General features: G+C 41.8%; 2 protein-coding genes across 3 annotated transcripts; both read right to left on the reverse strand.

Annotated features, from left to right (window-relative positions):
• On the reverse strand, window positions 1-9,429 carry bpifcl (BPI fold containing family C, like). Of its 2 annotated transcripts, none has more exons than XM_030056073.1 (16): window positions 9,308-9,429; window positions 8,991-9,133; window positions 8,694-8,808; window positions 7,617-7,748; window positions 6,369-6,524; window positions 6,187-6,250; window positions 5,996-6,056; window positions 5,795-5,886; window positions 5,266-5,442; window positions 5,082-5,141; window positions 3,305-3,472; window positions 3,145-3,212; window positions 3,007-3,049; window positions 2,834-2,897; window positions 2,280-2,356; window positions 1-1,537 (listed from the first exon to the last, which is right to left on the reverse strand). In XM_030056073.1, exons 2-16 carry the CDS (start codon window positions 9,088-9,090, stop codon window positions 1,478-1,480), a joined length of 1,437 nt encoding a protein of 478 aa, XP_029911933.1. In that variant the 5' UTR covers window positions 9,091-9,133; window positions 9,308-9,429; the 3' UTR covers window positions 1-1,477. The 2 variants fall into 2 exon arrangements, with proteins under 2 accessions (XP_029911933.1, XP_029911934.1); XM_030056074.1 differs by having other exon boundaries at window positions 8,991-9,103; window positions 9,308-9,359.
• A 993-nt stretch (window positions 9,430-10,422) lies between these two features.
• Window positions 10,423-14,194, reverse strand: LOC115361524 (vesicular inhibitory amino acid transporter-like). The gene is made up of 2 exons (XM_030054925.1): window positions 13,334-14,194; window positions 10,423-12,482 (listed from the first exon to the last, which is right to left on the reverse strand). Exons 1-2 carry the CDS (start codon window positions 13,712-13,714, stop codon window positions 11,295-11,297), a joined length of 1,569 nt encoding a protein of 522 aa, XP_029910785.1. The 5' UTR covers window positions 13,715-14,194; the 3' UTR covers window positions 10,423-11,294.
• Between the last annotated feature and the right edge of the window lie 1,155 nt (window positions 14,195-15,349).

The raw sequence follows: 15,349 nt of genomic DNA on the forward strand, positions 1-15,349 counted from the left end.
AACGCTTGTTCATACTGTAAATAACACGTCATTCATTGCCAGGGTTAGCCTCGTGGGGAAAATTGTGGTCTGCCATGCAACTGACCGATCAGCGGGCCAGTAACCAAGCAGTCTCTTGTTTCATGGATGAAGTGTGATGCTTTTCTATGCGGAACATTTTGAAAACAGTGGCTGTACATAGGTATATATTTATATTTTGGTTGGCGTTACACACATTCCAAGAATGTCGAAATGTAACGGAATTATAAAAAAGAAACAAAGTGCACATTTAAAGATAAAAAAAATAAAGAGATGTCATTGTTTCATGAGTCGGTGTGTTGGAGTCCTGTGTAAAGAAAATCTGCTGGGATTAAAGGCTTATGTTGTGGCACTTAGGACACTTGAGATGCATCCTGGAATATGCCAGCCTCGTCCATGTGGATCCGTCTTTTTCCAATGTTCAAACAGCGCCATTCAGATCAAGCTACAAGTTCAGACTGTGCTTTTGTTGAGTATTTTTCAACAACTCTAACCTGTAGAATAAGTTAAATATTTGAAATCAGATAAATATAAGCGAGGTGTCTTTGATTTATGTTACAACTAAATGACATCTGAAGTGAAAAGCTCATTAAAAAGGCAGCTGTTCAGGGAATATATTCGAAAAATACACTGGTGACTTAAAGGTAACTAAAACATTAAACAGCCTGTGCACTGCTTCCTCTGTCTTTACAGGTTAATTAAAGTCATGCTATATTAGGCCTGGCAGAGTAAAACTGAACAGATAAATGAGAAAATAATATCGCAGTTATAAGAAGAACTGTCCCCACAATGTTTTGCACATTGTCTCTTTCAACAAAATACAAAATATCTTGAACTGGATAATCTTCAAGCATTCTCCTATCAGTGTAGAATGGAAAACAATCAAGAATTATCAACAACACAGAATAATCGACTTAGTGCAAGTAAAATATTCACCTTCAGCTCACTGAGGCTAATCATATTTCATCTGAGGGCAATAATGAGACACTGGATTCATCTTTATCTCTCAACTTGGACTGTTACTTTCCACCTTTGTAGAAAATGACATGATCCCAGGTTCCATTATTAAATCTTTAATTTTATGGTGAAGCATGTATAATTAGGGTGTATGTGCAAATGTAATCAGTCCCTCCTTTGATTTGACTTGAGGCAGTAGCGGAAGATAAACTAGGTGTTCATCTGTTTTGATCATAGACGGTATAGCGAGGATTCGTAATCATTTAGAGGCCAGGACACAAACTGGATATCTTAAACCTCCATCAAACAATTCAAACAATATTCATTTGCACACTAGTAATTTTTTTTCCATGTGAGTCTCAGGTGGAAACACACCTCTAATCCAGTTTGGTTCCTGGCCTAAAGTCTGACAAGCTCTGCTGACCAAGACTCTGAACAGGTAGAAATAGCAAGCGTCCATGTCGACTGACGAGCCAGAATCAAACAGTCCAGTGTGTCTCTGTCAGATGAAGCCTCCCTCTGGCTGCCACACCTTAGCGTCTGATGAGATGGCCACAAATCCCTGTTGGGAAAAAGGAACACAGTGAGCTCACGGGGAACAGGGAAACAGGGAAAATCATTAATAAATGGTCAATTGATAGTTAATTAAACTTTAGTTAATAGTTATTTTACAGTTAACAAACAATGAAATGATAATTAATACATAGTAAACTATTAACAGTTTAATTTGTGCACACATTATAACATTTATATATACTATATTATTTGTTAATGATTGCTAAAGGACTTGTAAACCTTTAAGAAATGGTTTATAAAGAAAAAATACATAGATGGACCACATATAGCACTAGTAATAATTGGTTTGTAGGCTATCTATAAACATTATTTTGATGGCTATTATAAAGTTGCAACTGGTGATAGATATAATAAATTCTTAAATGCTTAATAAATATTTTTGCTGCTGCCTAACCAAAACCTTATATCTCCATAATATCAATTTAGCAGAAACAAAGGCAAACAGTCTTGTTTCAGGGTTGATGACGGTACATTTTTCAGTTTATATAATTAGTTTTGTGAACGTTTCATAACCCCAGGGGTTGTCAAGTTTCTGAACCCATAGAGGAGCATGTAGACACTCAAATTAAAACATGAAAATCACCAAAATTGGAGATACAAGGTTTTCACTGGCAGTGACGCTTTGTAATCCATCTTTAAAAGAAAAAAAAGCAAAATAACATTAGATATATGTGTAGGACAGAAAGAGGGAGACAGAGAGAGAGAGACTCAGAGAGATGGATACAGACCTCTTCCACCTTCAGAACAGTGTTGACCAGCTGTGCGTGTTTCATTCTGGGTATGTCAAAGCCGTGGGCCAGTTTTGCTAAAATAGACGAGTGCACGTCAGGTCAAGGAGTGGAAACTCAAAGTACACAGACCAGACTCCCTTTATACTTCAGACTTTACACCGTGACAGTACATTGTATTTAAGATTGGAAGGAGATAATACTTTATGTACAATAAGATTGCCCTGGATTAGAATGATGAGGGAAGGGAGCTGGAAATATTTTACAGTTTGGACCTTCATCTGACTCTCTTATCCAGAGCAAGTTTCATCGACTGCCAAAATCAGATTGAAATAAACTAAAACTCCTTCAGCGACTACAGCAAGTGCCTGAGAACGATCATGTAAAAGAAAAGAGACAGAATAAAAGCCGAGGAGCTTGATCGGGCTTTTTTTTTTTTTTTTTTACAGAAATCAGAGGTTCCTCTTGTAAAATGGGTTGTGACTCTGCTGTTCTAACCAATCACGTGAAGCAAAAGCTCAACATCATCCAGTCAGACAAAACTCAAGACTCACCGTTCAGCCTGTACAGGACTGCCAGCTTTATCCCCGACTTCAGAAGGTTTTCTAAAGCAACAGTCTGCAGAGGAAACATGAGTAACTCTCGTCAGCACGAGTTGCTGCTGTTTAGTCGATGAACATGTAAACCTACAGTGCAGAACGTGACACTCTGTCTCTCAGTCACATACCTGGAAAGGCCCCACTTCACTTGATACCAGCGTCAGGGTGAGGCTGTTTGAGAGAGAGCGGCACTGTTACGTTGACCTTTGACCTTGTGAACAAGTTTAGCGAAGATCAATTTAACCAAAAAACCTGATGATGCCTACTTGTCCATTTCCACGGAGCCCTTCAGCAATCCATCGGAAATCCACGTTTTCCCGCTGAATTTAGAGTCCTGTAACAGGCAAAAGGGGGATACAATTATATAAATGGTTAAAAACAACAACAATGCATGTGTTTACCACACAGAGACACTAAAACACTCACAACATTGAGTTTGAACAGCGGGGTCAGGGTGGCGTTGGGCTGGATGGCGAAGGCCTTGATCGAACCTAGGAGGCCCAATCTAATGAGGCCAGGCTGGAGGGAAAACACGGGCATCTCCCTGGCGTAGACCTGCAGGCTCATCAGCAGGTCTGGGAACAGCTTGGGAAGCTGCAGGAGAAAGTCAACAGGGAGCTTTTAACGGCACTCACAGCAGGTTTTCATTATTATATAGTACACAGTGATGAGCAAGAAGACATTTAGGGGAGGGAGAGAGGGGCTGACATCAACAACATGGACTCCACTAAAATAAATAGCTGAAAATAAAAACCAAAATTAAAAAATGAACAAATAAATAAAGTAATTCATTAACAAAAACTTTTAAATAAACATGCACTTTCACTAAATTGGGTAGCTTTAATGAATTGGTCTCCTCTCAAGTCTGAAATATTAATATTCCAGACTTAATATATTAATAGTATGTAATATTAAACTACTGTTTTGGTGTTTTATTACATTATTTGATCTTTATCCATGCATTAAAGTGAGAAAATGCCCTAACTTGTCTGTTTTTTCAACAGTTGATTTTTTTTTTTTTTTTTAATGATTTTTTTTTTTTTTTTGGTTATGTGTGCTTTTGACAGCAACAACAGAGAGAGAGACAGGAAAGGCAGAGGAGACAGAGGGGATGACATGCAGCAAAGGGCCTAACACCAGGGGGCCCCTCATAGTTACACTTTGACCCCACTATTTTGTGTGTGTCAGTGTTTTTTGAGGTTTGAGCGAATGGGCTTTCATTTTACAGCCACTTCCTCTTCAGTGGCAGTCCAAGCGTCACAGCTGTAGTGTCATTTGAAAGGGAAAACAGAGAAGATATTTTTGAGCTGTAGCCCTGACCTGCAGCGACTCACCTCTGTCTGTTACGGTGGATATCATGCGACCGACATCGAGCACAGAAACAATGAAGACGCCAACCTACCTACTCAACAACGCTGATGCACTTTACTAAAGACCCGAGGCCGTGCTTACACAAGAAAGACTCAAGACAAGACAATAATGTCTCTGCCAGAAAAAAGAGGGAAGGAGCAGCTGAAAGAATAAAGCAAATGAAGTTTTATGCAGTAAAAATAGGCAGAGAATGACATCAGGAAGACGGTGCACATAAGCAAACACACCAAGCCTCTCAAGAGCTGAAAGAGGAGTTAAAAAAGGAAAAAAGGGAGCCACTGAAATATTATAATATTATAATATAACATAAAGAGTAATTGTCAGTATTTGCTGAAAAAAATAATCCTCATAACAAAAATTTTAATCTTAACCTGTCCTATCTTTATGGTTGAAAATCATTTAAGGCAAATTTTGTCATAGAAGCTGCCATACACAAAATTTTAAAGTAGTTTTCCAAAATTCTTCTTTGAGGACAATATGTGGACCCTCAAACTGTTTTTTTAGGGAACAAATCATATTCAGGACGCCTCAAAGACTGACTGCATGCCACAGCTAGAGCCATATCTTTAATTGGCAGCATATAAGCATTTAATTAATGACATAAAGCATTTAATTAATAACAATTTTGACTGTGGTAAATGCTGCTGCACAACAAAAATGCCATGTTGTGTTCAAGACCAGGTTCTTTATGTATTTTTCCAAACATAAAACTTTTGCTCATCATCCAAAGCACAGTTCTGATTTTATTTCACAGAGCAGATTTCTGAGTCAGTCTCTTCCCCATTTAAATCAAGTTTCCAATTCTGAAAGTGACAGACAGGGAACGTCATACCTGGGGAATGTACGGCCCGAATGAAGAGGTGTTCAGGTGGAAAGGAGAGCTGGGAGGTATCTGAGAGGGATGAAATTAAAATTCCACATTTAAACTTACATTTGCATTTTATTGCTGTCTTTTTTTTTCTTATTTGCTCTCTGTCTCTGTGTACTGAGTGCTTCGTCCTCTCGGCCACACTCACCACGCTGTCATTGACGAGTCTTGAAAACAGCCCGGCTGAGAAGTACACGTAGGAGGCCGAGTTCAGGGTGAACTCAGAAAAGCCCACTGACATCATGAAGCCCGGCTGTTTGGGCAGCGTGAAAGGCCCGGCCTTGAAGGGAGGGCCCGCGTGACTTTTGATCTGGTAGAAGTCGCCCTTTAATTGAACAGTTGAAAGTCAAAGCAACTGCAATCAATCACACAACCCTGGAACGTCAAAGAAAGCCAAGCAAGACATGACACCGATTAAGATATTTGGGCAGAAGCCTTCATTTCATATTAAAATTTTAGACAGAATGCAAATATGTTAGTCTTATTTACAGAAGGTGTATGATAGGTTTGTAGGTTTATATGTTCTCTTATGATGAAAAAAAAAGCTTGAAATTGACTGGGCCATCCACAAGGACACAAGCAGATCCAGGATGTGAACACAGGAGTGCGTAGAAATTCCTCTGTTTCTTGGTTCAGGAGTTTTAACCATCATCTTTGTGAGGAAAATTAGTGTTTACCTTGAGGCCCAGCGTCAAACTTGAAGCGTCCACGGAGGGCAGGTTGGTGAGGGAGAGGTCTATGCCCAGGAACGGATCGACCGGGAACGAAACTGTGTGGAATTGAATCGAATATGATGAATATACAAACCCAGCTGTTAGTATCAACATGAGTGGCAACTGTGGTTTTTAAACATGGTGTAGTACAGGGGGCTGTAATACCGTTCATGGCCTGTAGGTGGTGTTCGAATGCATCAATATACTGATTTACAGCTGGGCAGATCTGGTGGAGAAAACAGAGCTTGTGCTTATCTTTGAGAATACTGCATACTGTACACTGGGCGTTTTGCATCGGAGCTTCATCTGAAGATCGTACTTCATCATACATGATGAACATTAAGAGGAATACTCACATGTCTCTCCATTTCACCTACGATATACCCCCGGAAATTGTCCACGAAAAACTGGATGATGGCACTAGAGACAAGGGAGAGTGCAGGGGCTGTAGCATCACATCAGTGTGATCCCTATGGAAATCTCTCTCTCTATCTATCTATCTATCTCTCTTATTCTCTCTCTCTCTCTCCTCGTGTACCTGGCTCCACCGCGAAAGCGCATCTTTATGTCTCCAACGTCAGCGCTGCAGTTGACAGAGCTGATGGACAGGTGTCCGTCTGCATCCTCCCCCAGCTTCGCTGTAGAGGTCACATCCACATCGAATACAGCCAGGTCGAACGATCCCCCATCATGTCTGCGGGTAACAGAAATATAAATCAGCACACACATCAAACGGGCTGGAGAAATCTTCCTCTACAATATAAAACACTGAAGTCCTACACTAACTCCTACATGTGTGTGTGTGTGTGTGTGTGTATGCAGCCACATACAGTAGTAGCTATAGCCCACTTCATCAATTTCCCAAAGATGCAGCTACAAACTTGTCATACTTCTGTAAATAATACATATAGTACAACAGCTAGTTTTAGTGCGTGTCAATAGTGTAGTCTTAAGCTTTTTGTGTGTGTGTGTGTGTGTGTGTGTGTGTGTTGCCTGTGTAGCGGTTTTAATATTTTGATAATCAGTTTCTTGCACATTGCAGTGGTTTCCCTCCTCGACACGTTTGTGGTTGCGTTTGACCTTTTGGGGAACCCTGATTTCCACTTTTGTGTGTGTGTGTGTGTGTGTGAGAGAGAGAGAGAGAGAGTGTGAGTTCCTCTGTACGTTTCAGGTTAATTATAATTTACACTCTCTAGTTACAGGCCATGTTTCTATGTATGACTGACTGAAATGCATTTTAAATACGTCTCAGTCACCAGATACGTAGGATGCTGTGGCAAGTTACAATTCTCACTGCGTTTAATTTTACATCAACAAAATGCATTCAGCTAAATGTGTATAATAGTTGTATGTGAGCTTGGTGAGTGTGTGATTTCAGAGTAGCCAACAGGGAATGTTACAACAACTATTCTGGGAAACACACTTCTCTTTTATTACAGGTCCTCTGATGAACTGAAAACGCTTTGTGGCCTCTGAATATCAGTTCCCTATAAAAATTGACTCCATGCTTAGCGTGTGTTATCAGATGGTGCACACTAGTTTGTGGCAAAAAAAAAAAGAAAAAAGAAAAAAGGAGAATAATGTCAGCACACCAGGCACTCCATTTATAAACTTTTCATTTTCATCTTTTCATGTTTATCTGTACACCTCGATCAGGTCAAAGTCACTGTGTGCAGATGTGTGAAGATTCTTCCTCAGCCAATACAACAGCCCTGATTTAAAAGCTTTGGAGACGGTGGAGGGCGGTGGAAGTGGAGTTTTTTTGTTTTGTTTTTTTAAAACTCACATTAGCCCATAGTGCGTCCTCCAGCCGCCGGTCAGTGCAACGCTGAGGCCGGAGATTGAAGACTTGAATCCTGAGATATCCTCTTGGAACTGAACAGACGGCTCTGGAAAATCACACTGCTTCACGGAGACGCTAGAACGTATGAAGAGCAAAACACAGGTGTAGATATAGATCAGGTGTGACAGTTCAATCTAACAGGAGCCACAGACTATATGCACTTTATCATGTCCATGACTGTCAGACAGTAACAGCTATTAAACGTAAGTCGTATTATGATCCTTCATTTTGAAGCCAAACATCAACACAAACTCAAAGGGAAGCCCCACAGAAAGGTCAAAGGTTCAGGAGAAGGTGACACAAATCACTTCAGCGGCACAGATAAAGTTTGAAAGGGCAAATATAAATGCAAAACCTGGAACTTGGACTTGAAAGGTTATGCTTCAAATAGAAATCGGTGGAAGTAACCTTTTTCTTTTCAGCATTTTTTAAAGTTAGAAATTTTAGTTTTACTGAAGTGCTTTTTTGCTGAAGTGTTGCTGGATACTCAGCTGCATTTTAAAGCTGGACCACCATGACCTAATGAATTGTGATGTCGTTCACAGTGAATTGACAGTCAACAGAGATGAGAGGAATCAGGAATAATTTGGCTTTACTTTGCTGGTGAATCTAGTTTGGACTTTCTATTCTCATCCTCTTAGAATCGCACGGAAAAGACCACATCTAATAAAGTTATTGTTTCTAAAAATGTAACTCAATGACTTTTACTCTGACTGCATTTTAAATGAGTCAAGTTATATTTTTACTTAAGCAGATTACATTACAGCAGGACTTCTTTTTAATCAGAAATATCATCAGAGTAACAGTGCTTCCATTTGAGCAGTAATTTGCTGATTTTTTCCACCACTGCACATGACACCCAGCTGGTGAACAGTCTTACCTTAAAGGCCGTCTGCAGGGGTAAGTAAAACACAAGCTTCAACTGAGATACGAAGCTTGAAAAAGTGCTATCTTGTTTGCTAAAGTCACAATTGTATCCATCTTATGTCTCTCTGAGGATCACAGCAAATGTAATCCTACCCTGTGAGTGTGTATCCTACGCTGCCCAGGAAGCCGATGCTGATTTTACCGCTGATGTCTGGGAGAGTGACCCTCTTGAGATTGTCTTGAATCCATCCTGCACCCACATTCTTGCCTGGGACGCACAGAACATGGAGGAAATTTTAATTTTAATTGCCATGAATGTAATGGTGACTTCATAGCTACGGGCACTGAGACACACCTCTTTAGTAAATGTGCTGTGATAAATAGCTGGTTAATTATTTCTCCAATGAACACTTGCACATGAGAGAGTGAAACTGTTTCATATTGTCTTACCGTACTGAAGTCCTTTGTTGTTCAAAATGACTTGTATTGCAGGATTTTCTCCGCCAGTCAAAGTAGCAAAGATGAGAGATATGAGCAGGGATGGCAGCATTCTGCAGGCCGGCCTGTGGTGGAGGCAGCCGCTGCTTTCACTTCTGTTTTACAGTGAAAGCAGCCAGAACAAGAACATCACAACCAGAGAACTAAACTATACCAAATGCTCTTTCGTTTCACTTTCAGAATCAAACGTTTGTTTTAGTGCTTAAGTTAATAAGCCTAATCTGTGATTTTAGGTATGATATCTGAGAGAGGATGGAATCTGTATTTACCAAGTCGGCAGTCAGCTCCTGATGTGTGCTCGTGGTGACTCCCCCTGGTGTGTGACTCACTGCTCCTCTGGCCATGCCTTAATGAGACATGACTTCCTGTACCAGTGAGAACTGAAATTCACTATAATCAAACATTCACACTTGAGAGGCTGGTATGTTTGTGTGTGTGTGTGTGTGTGTGTGTGTGTGTGTGTGTGTGTGTGTGTGTGTGTGTGTGTGTGTGTGTGTGTGTGTGTGTGTGTGTGTGTGCGTGTGTGCAAAGAACAGGAAATTAGGGTCTGAAAGTCTATTGTGTCCGACTCTGCTCTGTCTGTTGGTGGTGACTGGCAAAAAATTGCCAAGGTAAGCAAAACCTCCATGAAAAAAAGACTTTGGTTAGTGCACTTGGTGATGAGACGTCTAAACTGTGGAAAGCACCTTGGCAGTCTTTTTGGGGAAGTAGACAACCAACTGGTAACGAGGGGAAGTGCACTAGTTTAACCTATGCAGTGTTTGTTGGGGAGCTTTACTATGTAGAGTAAATCACCATGTTCCACAAAATGAGCGCGTAAGTGCACGAGATCCTCCAGCATGCACGTAGGTATTGGACTAAATATACCCCCTGCTTCATTGTTTTGCATAGAAAAATGTTATTTTAATGACATCCTCATTCTGAGAACAAGCCTGCAAGTAAAAATAATCTTAATTTCTGAGGTCTAGATCTTTTGAAGAATGCAGTCTGTAATATTCTGAACAAATTTCATCATTCTTGTGAAAGATTAATTAAGTCTATGAGTCCAAAAACTGAAGGTGGCTGAAACTGCATTGACTTAAGCAAAATCCTAGTCACACATTGTTTACTACACTCTGTTTTAGAGGGCTCTGCACTCTACCAAGGCTTATTTTGCACTGGAACTCTTGCTGCATGACTCATGTCACACACATCACAGTTTTCAGCCCACAAGACTTTTGATTCTACAAGCTCACTGCAATTTAAAAAGGGGAAGCTCTTAAATCCTCCTCTGCAGACAGACATTAAGCAAATGTTTAACAGTGGCCAGACCAAGAAAAGTAAAATAAAGACGGCTTCTCAAGTCATCACAAGGTGCATTTCACTGGGCAAGGAAACGTGAGAATCACCAGCCATAAAATATTTGATTTATTTATCTCTTAATTCAACAAATACTCTTTTTTTTCTCACACACCATGATTAGTTCCATTGAAGCACAATAAACAAGTTCAACAGGAATAGAATATTATCAGACGAACAGTTTTCATAGAACACATTTAGGACCCAACGTCTTGCACTTTGAATTCACTTCATCCAGAATGACACTTGAAACACCAAGAAAAACAAACGTGTCAACGAGGACTACTATAGGCATACAATCGAGAAAAACAGAAAAAAAAATTGAAATTTTCTCTTTAAACAACTACACATAAGTTATTTATGGTTGATTATAATCCAGAGCACCATCCCATCTGATGAATGCCGTGGTCTTATATTTTCTCTGGAGTGGGATTAATGGTATATCTAGCAGCTCAAAAACCAATAATGAAATATTCACTCCATTATTTTGCACATATTTCATTCCCCAGATATAAACACGTACACACTCACAGTTGGACCCATGGCGGACATTTTCCCAGGAACTGTGATAACCTTGCTTGATGACTGAGACCTGGACAGGCCTGTTAATGCCCGCATAGATAAGGTTTCCCCCCTCATGAGGAGGTTGTGTTCCTCTCATGTCCGATTAATAAAACATGATTTCTGGAATGAGCAGACTACTGTACACTATGATTGTGGAGTTTATTATTGCACATTATCACGAAGGCAAAATAAAAGATATACATTTAACACAGGTAATCCTCCTCATGAGCTTGTATGTCAAGTGGTCAACATGATGTTTTGATATGCATAATGGCCTGCGTCATCACTCTCCATGTGAGAGAGGCATTGTGGGACATCTCCATTCAACAGCAGCAGGGTTTTCTCTCCTGGCTCTCAGTCGTGCAGGTTGTACTTGAACGCCTCTATGAGCCCTTCAATCGAGTGAATGAAGCCAGATATGGCACAAATGCCCCCAATAACGAAAATGGCGACGTCAAAGAACACATGGTGCCATAGGAGATTCCTCCACTGGAGCTTCAGGTGGAAGAGGCTGGGCAGGAGGAAGCACAAACCGGCTCCGGTAAGGCTTCCAGTTAAACCCATTAGGAGGGCAAAGTGGGGGACAAAGATGGCCATAAGCAGAGTGAACACCACCAGGGCGACGCGAAGGCCCAGACCCCATGATTTTAGCTGTCCATTGGGGCCATAGCAGTCAGGAAACAGGGCTCTCCCGCCATCCTGGAACAGAGATTTCTCCAGAACCTCAACAGCTGCAAAGAACGGCAGCGGGTAGGACAGCAGCGCCTTGGAAACCAGGAAGAGGTTCACCACGGCCCTGATGGTTGAGGGCAGGTTATCCGTGATGACCTCTTTGGTGGCGTCTGCCCAGGTCAGGTAGGCCACCAGGGCGAAGAGGCCCTTGAGGACGCAGGCCGCTATGTGAGTCCAGTCCATCATGCAGTGGAACTCGCTGGGCTTCTGCATGTTCCCCTCCAGGGAGGGCAGGAAGATCTGGGAGGTGTAGCTGAACACGATGATGCCAATCGAAATGGGGAATTTCTTGACGTCAATGTAGAACTTGACCTTCTCCCAGGCCCAGTCGCGTGCCCTAGAGAGGCAGTAGGCGATCACGAGTATGTTGATGATGAAGTGCGCCAGCGTGCACAGCAAGCTGAACTTGGACACGGCCTTGAGGTTCTTCAGGAACGCGCACGGCAGGAGCGCGGCCGTGGCCACCACGGACCAGGCCTTCTGCGAGATCGGAAGCCCCGGGAAACTGTTGTACATCAAGTTGCCGCTGACCACCACGTAAAGGATGCAGGTCATGACCAGCTCGATAATCTGAGCCACGTTCACCACGTGTCCGCCGAGCGCCGGGAAGCGGGGCGCGCAGCAGGCGTTGGCGATGTCCACGTAGGAGTCCCTCACGCGCACCAATATACCGTCCTCGTTCTCCTCGTAAAGACACGCGATGAGGATTTTTCCGGTGTAGCAGCACACCACGGCGGCGAAGATGATGAGGAAGAGTCCGAGGTAGCCGCCGTGCAGGATGGCGTACGGCAGGCCAAGGACGAACATGCCCTGCGGACAGAGAGGCGCAGTTGAGTGGTAATGGACGAGGCCCACATCGCAGTGACAGGCCGAGCCAGCCCAGGCATGCAAGGAGTGAATCACACAGCCGATCGCGTTGCATAATAATATAAACGACAATAAATTAAAATAAAATACATTTTAAATTATATAATACAGAAAATGTGGACTGAATGCGCTATTGTTTCCCCTAATCCTCAGCATCACTTTACCAATCGTTTTCTCATTTTCCTCCCCGCGCCCTGACAAAAGCTGTTTTTCGTTTGATTAAATACTGAATCGAATTAATTTATGAGAAAATACTATTTCAAGTAAAATTTCTACTTTTATTTTTTAATGAAACATATTAAATCTGATGATAGGATTGATAAGCACAAAGATGCCATTCACCCTCAGGGTTATCAAAGGCACACAGGGCCTCCTTGCAGATAGGACTGGGGGAGCTGTTCTCTAATGATAAAAAGATTTGAATAAATAAATATAAAGCTCTTCAGTTGAAATAAATTCACCAGGCCTATTAATACTGAATTATAGGCGCTCGTTTTCGCCTGCATTTTTTTTTTATATTTAAGAAGAACGATTTGAATAGCCTATAGTCTGTTTGAAGAATCATTTCATTTGTTCGTTTTGACTCCATTGCTTCATCCTAATCTCTGATTGTGTGAAAATGGGCGCATTCCCAGAAACGGCCTCCTTTTGCACAGCTTGAAATGTCTTGATGAAATAAATAAATTAAAAAAACTCTTTCAAGGTGACTTTTGGTCCGTTTGTGTAGGCCTCAAATACATCATGTTTGCATGCCATGTGACAATATTATAAATAAAATTAAAAATCCAGTGTACCTGAATGGCATTAGTGACGTTCCATCCAGCTTCCCAAGAGGTGATTTTTGGTTTTGCCTCATCCAGCGAGCCTGCCGCTTTGAGGGCAGAGGGCCTCGGGCCGGTGCCGTCTCTTTGGTAGTGGCTGTCCCCCTCCATCTCCCCCTCTCCATCCATTTGTCCCCCTTCCTCGTCTCCTTGAAGGACGTCCATTTGCATCCCTTGCCTGTAGTCATAATCCAAGTCATCGCACTCCGCAAAACCCAAACCCTCTTCGTCCGTCGCCGCCTGGAAGCCCAAACGGGCAAAAACCCCGCTGACCTTGGCCTGAGATTTGTTGGACACTGTGTGGGCCGCATTGGTCAGCTTGTTGGTCAGCTTGTGTCGGATTAGGTGAGCCATCTTTTTTTTCCCGAATTAAAAGAGGTTCTTCGACGGAGAAATGAGATTACTGAGTAAAGAGAAGAGTGACAGATGCATGCAGGGTGATTTCTTTGATTTTTTCCCCCTGCTGCTATAAAATCATGCCTGTTGCCTCGACGTGGCGAATAACACACACACACACATGCACACACACACAGCCCGCGAACGGCTTCCCAACCGTTTCCCCCGCTCCGTTAAAAACCCCTCTCCTCTTGATAATCCATCTCACTCCACAAAAAAACTCCTCAGCGTCCGATTTGACGAGAAATTCCCCAAAACAGCAACAAGAAAATATTTCCTCATTTGTCGTTAAGAAAAAAATAGTTTGAGAAATATTTATGACATGGATATTAATGCAGATAATTTTAACTTCTCCTGCGCCAAGCGGTTGTCGGTCGGTGGTCCTGCTATGTCACGGTGACAGGCGCAAACCGCGAGCGCAGGAATCTGTGCGTCACGAAGCTGAGGGGACCGTGCACGTGTCCGCAACGGCTCGCGCGCAGAGCCCCTCATGCATGACACGGGAGAGAGAGAGAGAGAGAGAGAGAGAGAGAGAGAGAGAGAGAGACTATGTGACATAGAGCTAACCCTCTCACCGGGACTCTATTTTCACCGGTAGAGTGATCAAGGATAAAATGGTCAATTCAGAAAATGATAGTGGTGTTGCCCCTGACATTATGAATGAAGGAAAGGATCAAAAATTAAATTTCAGGCGCGCGCTGCAGCCACGCACTGCCATCAACGCCCAAACACCTCTGTCCGAGAGCACTCCATGTTTAAGCAACATCTAATTACCTTCTTTTATTTTATTTCACCAGCCTACATATAATTTTTCATATTTTTAAATTCTTCCTTAGCTCAGCGTGTGTGTTATATCCCCAATGCACCAAATACAATTAATGCAATATGAATTAATTTGTGTGGAAGTGACAGAAAAACACAGTATGTTCATATTTTATTTCGTTATGAAATATTTGAATTGCTCCGCCGGACCTATTCGCCCGTGTTGTAATGAGTGAAATCAATCCTAAATATGTGAAATGAAGCAGATAGGCTGTAACCTACTTTAAGAATGCACGCTCTCGTGCACAAACAGGCGCGCCCACAGATTGGATATTAGGCTTGTTCAGCCCTAATTTTAATTGTAGGATAGCGCAGTGGTAATGGTATTCATTTGGAATATATAGTATGCCTAAAAGAAATTATTTTGTCAAAACAATGTCTTCATCATCTTGTTAGAATTTGTTAATCGATTTTCTTTCTCCTTTTATTCCAAAAATGAATTTGGAAATAAAATTGTGTTATGCAATAATTATTTAAAACAAAAAACATGCTTTTCCACATAAAATGGACGAGTCCATACCTACAGAATTTTTTTTTTTTTTTTTTTTTTTTTTTTTTTTAGATGAAACCAAGGCTTGGTTGTATTTATTTCTGAATCACCCCTGTCCCTGCCAGCGATGCAGTCTGCAGGTTAACATTTGCTCAGGCATATGGCTGCAGATTTGACGTTTCCTGTTCATTTCACTGCTTAATTACAGATGAGCACATGTTCAGTGGAGGAATGCAACTCGTCGTTCATGTGACGGATTCGCTGTGGCTGTCCTGTCCTGC

This window comes from Myripristis murdjan, chromosome 7 (assembly GCF_902150065.1).
Source record: "Myripristis murdjan chromosome 7, fMyrMur1.1, whole genome shotgun sequence".
Lineage (NCBI taxonomy): Eukaryota > Metazoa > Chordata > Actinopteri > Holocentriformes > Holocentridae > Myripristis > Myripristis murdjan.